At 38.9% G+C, this 9,646-nt stretch overlaps 1 protein-coding gene across 1 annotated transcript in view; it reads left to right on the forward strand.

Moving 5' to 3' along the window:
• The window catches only part of DRAM1 (DNA damage regulated autophagy modulator 1), a 36,929-nt gene extending 31,239 nt beyond the window's left edge, over positions 1-5,690 (forward strand). The window contains exons 6-7 of the mRNA XM_074949688.1: positions 2,136-2,228; positions 3,473-5,690. Of these exons, the coding sequence (XP_074805789.1) occupies positions 2,136-2,228; positions 3,473-3,517 (138 nt within the window). The 3' untranslated portion in view covers positions 3,518-5,690. The remainder of the gene's footprint in view (positions 1-2,135; positions 2,229-3,472) is intronic.
• Positions 5,691-9,646: the final 3,956 nt, after the last annotated feature.

Consider the following 9,646-nt stretch of genomic DNA (forward strand, 5'->3'; position numbering starts at 1 on the left):
CTGGTCTTTATTTTACTGTACTTTTTCAGCATCTCTAATTAAATCCTTGCCACTGATTAGGCATTTAGGGTCAGATCCAAAGCCTGTTGCAGTCAATAGCAGTCTTTCCATTAACTTAAATGGCCTGTGGATCAGGATCTTAGAGCACTTGTGGTGATGACTGGGAAGGATCTCAAAGTTGGATATGTGGACAAGCTATACCACAGGAGGGAGTACTTTCTCCACAAATGAAGTAAAAGAATGCAGTGCCTGCATCTTGTTACTAAAGTTTATAAGGGTAAGCTGGGCAACATGCTTAGACAAAACAGTGGAAAAGCAGCTGAGAAGATGAATCTTCACAAGTTAGATATTTTTAATAATGTCAAGCTCCTGTGTTTGTGTTATGGGTCCTTTTATTGAAACATTTGTCATATTTCAGAAAAAAACCCTTTCATTCTATTTGTCCCCCATTACAAGAGAGCTTCTAGCACACCTCTTTTACAAAACACTCTGGGTGCAGGCACAGTACATGTGATAAGGATGGCCATCACTAAAATGTCATGTTTTTGCTTGAGGCCTAGCTCTACTGACTTCTGTGGCTTTGAATGAATGCCTTGAATTTGGGCCATTGTCTCCATCATATTTAACATTTAATAGGAATGATTATGGCCAAAGTGAACTTATTTTTATATCCTTCTACTGAGGTTTTTTTCCCCTACAGTTTATTAACTTTATTATGCAATACATATTATTTAATGGTAGAGTATGCAAAGCCTGTAGCAGGGGTGGCCAAACTTACTGACTTTCCGAGCCAAATATGATAATCTTCAGACATTTGACAGCCAGGCATGCCTCATTCAGCTTGTGGCTTCAGCCCTGTAGAATACGCCTGCTGAGGCTCGGGGCTTCAGCCCTGCGGGGCATGCCTGCCGGGACTTGGGGCTTCAGTCCCAGTCCTGCAGAAGCCCCGAGTTTGGCAGGTGTCTCCTGTGAGGCTGAAGCCCGAAGACCCACCTCCCTGCAGGGCAGGAGACCTGAGCTCCCTCTTCCCCACTCTGGTAGACAGAGAATGCAGGGGGTTGGGGTGGTGGCAAAAAGGGGGCTCTGAGAGCTGCACTTTAACTGTAAAAGAGCCGCATGCAGCTCGCAAGCCACGGTTTGGCCACTCCTGGCGTATAGGATATTTAGTACTCTGTGAAAGCTTAAACCTGTATTAGCTTTCAGGAAACAAAGCACTGGGCAGATCTTCTGAGAATCAATCTGGATCAGATATTTGCTGAAATATAGGTGTTTGGGAATGGGGAAGGAAAAGAGAATTTTTTTTTCTTTGCTAATTTTTAAATTTTGGTTTTTAAATAAATAGAAAGATATTGATCTAACTGGAAATGGAGTGACTTTATTATATATAAAGTTCACTTCTCTTCATGAAGGTGCAATAACTTAAAATGTTCTGGAAACCTATAATTTATTGCACAATTTATAAACTTAATACTGTCAATTAAATGTGTTTATTTTTACTGGCTGTGTGTTACATATGAAGTCACTAGTTTTGTTATGCTTTTCACTATTTCATAATCGTACAAGTAATGTATACATGCAATATACAGAATATTGGATACGTTTTCCTTTCTTCACTCTTACAGTACTTTTAAAGGAGCTAGTCCTGCAAATTTCTGAGAGTCCTCAACTCCTGCTGAAGTTGACTGGTGTCGTGGGCTCTCAGCATCTTACAGGAAGCATTCAGCACTCTAGTCCAAATAATAAACATCCTAGAATAAAAACATTTGAGCATTGAATACAGGAGTTTGTTTTTGCTGCGGATGACATCCTCAGAGTTTTCAAACAGAACTAGTTACATGCCACAAATAGACAAATAAGAGTAGAAGGGACGTTTTACCCAAGCAGCTGTTATTCATACATTCCACGTCTTTCCAAGGTGGATATCACGCTAAATGTTTTTCTCTACCCAAACCTAAAGGAAAGGGCAATTCCAAAAACTTAAGCAAGACCAGCCATTTACAGGTTTGATATTTCTCTACATGTACATTAATGAGAATTTCTATTTTTGTTTGATTTGCCATTTCTGTCTACCATTCCGTGTTAATTTTGTTTTAGTGTTTTATATGGAAGTGTGTTTTGTTTCTCATTTCCATCAGGATTATACTTACCATTTTGTGAGTGCAATCTGCGAATGGACAGTGGCCTTTAGTTTTATCATCTTCTTCTTAACCTTCATTAGAGATTTTCAGGTTGGTATTTATGTGCCTAAGCAGTAGTTTAAAAGGACTATCAATGATATAGTGATAGGTACTATAGAAATTAATAATTTTTAACCTGAGCTAGAAAGGTTAAAGGTATTCACACATACAGATTTTATAACACACAGAGCTCATTTCTGGTTTCCACCAGGAACATTTTTACTTTAATTATATAATCATTCAAAATCCAGTGCTGGTGCCAGATCCTGAGCCCACTTAGATAAATTGATAACTTTACTCATGTGCTTATGTGTTTGCAGGATCAGACCCTGTAAATAGTAAGGTGCACGTGTATAACATGGCACCAAAATAAGTGAAGTAACTCACTTTGACTTGGGTTTTGTTTATTTTTTAAAACATTCTTTGTTTTTAAGAGGGATTTTATGTAAAAATTCACTTCATTTCAATCAGACTCCCCCTTTTTTTTTAAAGTTGTTCACTTTGATTTATACTGTCCAATAATTTGTGGACGGATGTACTTGTCATTCTTTTCCCCTTTTTAACATAAAATACTTTTACAAATATTAAGTGAAAACCGTCTAGTGTGGAGAGATTGCACATTGATAGAACTGAGCTGATGGTTTAGTATTGAGCCTCTTGCATACTTACTGCCAGACCACCAACTGTATATCTGTTCTCTGAAAATAGCATATGTGCATAATGCATTCCTAGACACAGCACACTACCTGCTCTCTCTGCCACCAGCAGGACTCTCATATCGTGGCCAGACAACGGAACAGTCAAATAAACACAGGGCTGGGTAATACATTTTGAGTTATGTGCAAGCTTCAAATTACACACAACTCAAAATGTTATGGCATTAAAGATTTAACCAAACATATACGCACATGGTTTTATTAAAATAAGCATAAAATGCAAATATCTTATCCTAATTTACATCCTACAATAGAATATGAACAAAATATGAAAACTGTCAGATTTAGGCACTCAGAGAAGGGGTAAGTCTTTCAGCACTGCACACAGTTCACACACTGCAGTTTCAGACTCCAATCTCTGACACTTCTTAACCAGCACAGACAGAAAATCAACCTGTATATTACAATTCAAACACCAAACTCAAAACAAAAATCTTTTCCCTTCCAAAATTCCAAACGCTCTTATCATGTTCTACCTTTTGCCAAAACATCCCAATGCAGTCGCTGTGGTCCCTAGTATTGCACAGCACAATACTATGTAATTAATTTATGTTAAAAGTGATCTTATTTTTCCTATAGGGAGTTACCTTAAGGATATCAACAGAAATGCATGAAGACTTCTGAAAATAGAGAAATTATATTTTTATCAATGAACATTGTAGGGTTTTTTTTAATTAAAGAAAATGTTGCAGTGAAACAAGGGATTTCAGTGCTGATATGACATGAAGCCACTGCATCAACTCTGCAATCTGCAAAATCCTATCCAAGGAGACCTTTTTAATACTAACATTTCTAAATGTATTTTTCCCCTGAATGGGCTCTCTTTACTCTGCATCCTTGCAATATTTTATAATTTGTAATACTGTTTGATAATTTAAAAAAAGGTACCAAAAGGTGACCTGTAAAAGCACTTTCAAATTCTGTTACAGTGTAAAACAGAGGCTCCTCAACTTTTCACTTTAGAGAAATGGTTTTTCCATTAATAGTAGTCTGATTAATGGCAGTAGTCTTAAACTAAAAAGGAAAATACGGTTTGCATATTATTTGCAAAGTGTCAAGAAAGTGAACAAAATTAAATCAGTTTAATTTTAATTAGCACGTTAGATTGTGCTTTTCTCCCACATTCCGAATATTTTTTTTGTCAAGGTCTATATCCTGTTAAGTTGCAAGACGCTGGGTGGGAGGAAGATGATGTTGTGAGCAGACATGGGTAACTTTGTTCCAAGGCCTACAGTTTTATGGTTTACTGGATTTCAGTACTTATACTGTCAAGCTAATGGGTACATTATAAATATCCTAGATGGAAGTCTGGACTGTTAATATTGCTTGAAAAAATGTTTTCTGCTTATCAGTTTCTTCTTCCCTGTAGAAGGCTAAAAGCTTATTTTAATGGTGGCTACGAGGTAGCTTAAAGCTGAAGAATGTAATGGGAAGGAAAGGGATAATAAAATATTACTTTTCAGAAACAGTCAGAGGGAAATTGGATGCTTTGAGATCTTAATGCTGTTTGACTAGCATGGGCAAAGGTCTTCCAGCATACCTTTCTAACCAATAACAGCAGAAGGCAAGCATACCCTTGAGTCATCAAAAAGAGAACTGAAGAGGGAGGAGGGGAGCCACTTATAGTTATATAAAGGAACTGAATATCATTACTGGAGGGCATCTAAGATTGAGATAGGCCATGAGATATGCTGCTAAATATTTTTTACTATAAATCTTTTTATACCTTGTTTTTTAAAGAAACTATTACTGCATTTGAAGAGTCTGGGGTGGAAGTTTGCTATAATAATTGAAGAGTCTGCCATATTATAACTAACCAGGACCTAGCATTTGCTAGTATCTGGAGGCAGAAATATTCTTCATGCACTACAGAGAAAAGACAAAATTTCATTAACTCCATACAGGGTACTAACCACTGAGCTATCAGGCTAGTTCAGCAAAAATTGTACTTTCCAGGACATATCACAATCATTTGCAGAAATACTGGTAATTGTCATTAGGGGTTAATTTTATATTAAATATCATGTACACTATCAGTGAAGAGTGATGTCTAAGACTTGCCAGCTGCTAATGCACCCTTTGATATGTATATTAAACTTAAAGCCAAATTCAGCTGAGTCTCCATTTTTTATAAACTTGGAAAAAAACCCGACAAAGTTTCCTTTTAAGATTCCCCACAGCCAAAATAGTGTGACTTTTTTCTGCTTGACAGCACTGGCGGCTTTGCTATCTGTAGTGTTCTGTTTGCCTTGAATTTGAAAGTGTAACCATGACGCCTCCTGTTGAAAACCTAATCCAGACAATAAATGCAAGAGATGTGCCTGGCTGATTAAAGAATGTGTGTCCTATGGGGAAAGAAGACACAATGTTATATAGCATTTATTTTGATACCTCACAAGGATGTAGGACTCACAATAACTTCAAGGAAAGGGGAACTTCATAAAAAAGGAAAAACAGGATTTAGAAACCTGGGAAAAGTTAGGAAATTTGCATTCGTAGACTCAGTATGAAGCACAATGAAGAATATTTCATTAGCATGACAGAAGTAATGTTAGCCACATGTGGGATGCTTATCCTGTATTTTCAGTCATAGAATCTTGGCACCAAACACATGCCAAGCCAAGATACGGAACCATAAGGAGGAAACACCACTTGCATGATTAAATGGCAGTGCACACAAGTTTATTCTGGCCAAATAACAGAAATTCAGCACAAATAATACATTAAACCAAAAATGTGGTAAATTAAATAAGAAGAAAGCTGAACAGCAACTAGCGAAAGACACATTCCCTGTCTCCCTGAGAGTCCACTCTGCCAGCCCATTTTTTACATCTGAGCCAGAATTTCCCCCTTGCTTAAGGAGCTGCATCCAACAAGAAGAGTGCTGCATATGTAACACCAACAGACTCCGGTCCTCAGTGGGCAGGATCAAACCGGGGGGGGGGGGAGTGGGTGATTGGCCCTGCTTTGAGCAGGGGGTTAGACTAGATGACCTCCTGAGGTCCCTTCCAACCCTGACATTCTATGAGTCTATGACCTCTGGAGCTAAGTGCATGAGCTAAAAGCCAGCTGGCTGTTAGCTAAGACTGTAGAGCAGACTCATTTTATCTCTCTAAGTGGTCTCCATGCCACTAGATGGGGGGCACCACCACACCCAGAAGGTGTGTGGGTTACACATACTCAGTCCTCTGCACAGTCCCAGGCAACACATTCCATTGATATGTTTTCCCCCTTGATATGCTTGATGGCACACCCTACTGTATCTGATAACTATTGCAAAGTTTTACTTTGTATAACAAAATAATTATTCCCAATAAAATAAGATTTACGCTTGGGAATCTCACTAGATTCAATAGTGTGATGGACTGGATATAATTTCAGCTGACAATATGCAGTTCTTATACAGCTAAGACAGAGACATAAAGACATGAAATGTAGGAACTGAAATCCTTTAAGTGAAAGAGTCTTGCCCTGGAACAACTAACACACAGTTTCCTCCAACACTGTCTTGGACGGTATTTGGTGTCTCAACTCTGGGACTGACTAGCTGGGTGTTAAGTCCACTGAAATGGTGGTAAAAATACATTCCATTTTCAATGGCCCTTCTTAATCAACAAAGCAATTTCATTTCAAAGGATCTCTTTGGAAAGTATTCCTAATCAAGCAGAGAACAAATATGCAGGTAATTAACACAGGGCTTGATTGTAAGTTTACAATCTGCCCTATGTGAGGGACAAACCATAGCGGTGACAACACAAGGGCAAACCAAGAAGGGAAACTGACTGAGTCACAATTCCTGCCCTGTTTTCCCCTTTGCTCCAGGGAAAGTAATCTACTGCGGGTTTATATCAATGAATTATACCGCTCAGCTGTGCTGCCCACCTGCGTGGGGTGGAGGGGAAAGTAGCAAAATAGCAGCCCCCGAAAGGCTGTTCCCTTCTACACCCCTGTACAGTGACCCATGATGTGGGTAGCCTGTACAGGAGAGTAAAGGGGAACTTGCACCCTGTCATGAAGACAAGCCACAAAGCTGCCCATAAAGTAAGACAAGGTGGATGAGGTAATAGCTTGTGAATCCTCAAAAGCTGGCCTCTTTCACCAACAGGAACAGCTACAACAACACTGCAAACAACCTAATAAGTAAAACAGACACTTGACACACTCCATAACAATCTTGTATGCTTTCTGACATGCATCAGTGTTAAGGGGACATTTGATTAAATTGAAAGGAGACCAACTGAAATCTGACAAAAGGAAATACTGGGGACCAGCAGGAAGCTGAACAAAGATGGCTGCCTGAAGCCTACGCTATTCAGGAATAGTGAAGTAATCTGCCTCCATTGGCTCCTTAAACCTACTAAATACTCCAAGAAAGCAAAGCACATGGTAGCAGAGAATGGACCCGCCAAAAAAATCCCAAAGTTTTAAAAATCTACCTCACTAAGAAGAGTGTTTCAGGCTCACACTGGAGAGGCCCTTTTGATTCTAAGTGAAAACATGGCAGCCAAAACAGGCAGAAATGACAAGGCTAAAGAAAATTAACTGGCCACCAAAATGAACCTCAGGGAATTGATCTCTGCACTTAAGACCATGATGTCCATAAGTATAGCAGTAAAGATGAAAGTTACTGATAGAGGATCAAGTAACTGTGCTATAACCTGGCCTAGGAGAAACAAGTGAGAGAGACAGATGCAGAGCTGCATGGGAGCACCGCTGGAGCAGAGGAAGAGCGATGCAGCTTAAATTAGATGAAATAGAAACTAGAGCAAGTAGAAACAACATTAGAATTAAGGGGTTGCCTGAAAATGCTGAAGAAGGAAATCCAGTCTTGTACGTAAAAACTCTGATAGCAGAGTTGCTAAAGCTGAACTGTCTGGTAAAGGTGAAAGTGGCCAGAGCACATACGGCACTATTCTCTCTATTGGGCTTCATAACAGACTCAAAGATCTGATTATCAGAAGAATGATTTAATATTGAAAGAAGCTAGAGGTTATTTAGATCTTATATTCAAATATAAGATCTAAAGCTTCAATTTTTCAGTTCGTGCACTCTATAATTGCAAAGGCTGGTTTTAAAATGACATTAATATTTAAATTGATTTCCGTTATCTGCAACAGAGAAGCTGCTTGCCATATGATAGTTTTACCAGTAGCAAAAACATGCACCTAACATTGCAATTCAACTTGCAATCCAATTTGCATTACGAACCACCTGCTCTTGGGGAGTTTTCCATGTTTAGTCTCCCCACAAAGATGAATTTTGTTTAAAAGTTTGAACAAAATCTTTTCAGCATTTTCAAATTAGGCATCTGAGAATAACACATTTTTTTGTATTTAAAAACACTCCAACTTGTTTTTACAAGTATGTAGGAGCATGCCCTTGTATCTAGAGCGCCTCCCTGTGTCCAGGCATCATGCTGCAGGGTCATTCAGTTTCACTCTCCCTTCATTCCTTCCAGCATCATGGTAGTCTATCATCTTACATGACCTAGTGCTTGGCTAAGTCCCTGCTCAGTCTATCCCCTTTCTCAGTTAACAGAAAAATCTAAAAATATGGAACTCAAAGTCCAATGGTTTCAGGTATAGTCATTTACAGTCATATACAGTAATCATATCTAATTAATTTTTTCTTCTTGCCTTTCTTTTAAACAAGGAAGTTAAATAGGGGAAAGTTACAGCAATATTTTATGGTTTAAAATTTGAACAAAAAAAGAGCAAGAAATGCAAAAGTTATATTCAGCAAAATTAACTCTACTACACTGCACATGAGGCCGCATAGCCTTTTAGACTGAGCATGGTACTAGGAGCTTGGCATGCATGACTCACTGTGTGGTTTGGACAAGTTGTGTCGGACAAAATTTCCAAATGTCCATTAATTTTGGATGCTTAATTTGGGGGATTGATAGGCAGATATTCAGAGATGCTCAGCATCCAAGACTGTCACTGACTTTGATTGGGAATCATGGATACTCTTGTGTATTGAGGGGATGCTTCTGAAAATTTTGGCCTTAACCCTCTTTGGGTCTTGATTTCCAATCTGTAAAATGGTGTTGTAAGGATTAATTGGTGAATTTACAGAGTGCTTTAACAAGGTAAAAAACTAAGTACAAATATCATTATTACTATAGCGTATATCCAATAGAGTGGGAACTTCCTACAGTGAAATACATGTACTTCTTCTCCCCCCACCAGCCCAAAGTTTATTGTAAGTGGAGTGAACTATCAAAGGAGGTCTACCCAGTGAAACATCTCTCCTCTTCATTCTGGAAGTGGTGGCAGGCAACTCTCTCTAGCCCTAAATTTGTAGGGGACTTTAGCAGCTGGCAGATCTTGCTGCAAGATTGTATCTTCACTTCCACTTACAGAACATCAAACATTTGAATTAATCTTGATGAATTTCATGATATTTTCAAATAAATTACCAGACATATTTTCCCCACCATCATTCATCCAGTTCTCCTCCCAGTAGAGGGGAGCTGTAGCAACACCACCAACTTTGCTCCCTGAAGCCAGCAGAAGCAGCAAACCAATACTAGGAGCCGGGATTTCCCTTTACTTCTTGACTCACTCAACAGTGGCAATTTCCCTTCTGAACTTGTATCAACCAGGCAAGGTACTAACAAGCTTCAACAGGACTTTATTTTCAAAGTGGAAACCTCTTTACCAAGCTGCTGCGGCACCCTCTGTAGTTCTCACCCAGCCTCTCAACTCCTCCCCCCTCCTTCCTGTTTCCTGTCCTTTCAAACTCCCAACA

Source organism: Natator depressus, chromosome 1 (genome assembly GCF_965152275.1).
Source record: "Natator depressus isolate rNatDep1 chromosome 1, rNatDep2.hap1, whole genome shotgun sequence".
Classification (NCBI taxonomy): domain Eukaryota; kingdom Metazoa; phylum Chordata; order Testudines; family Cheloniidae; genus Natator; species Natator depressus.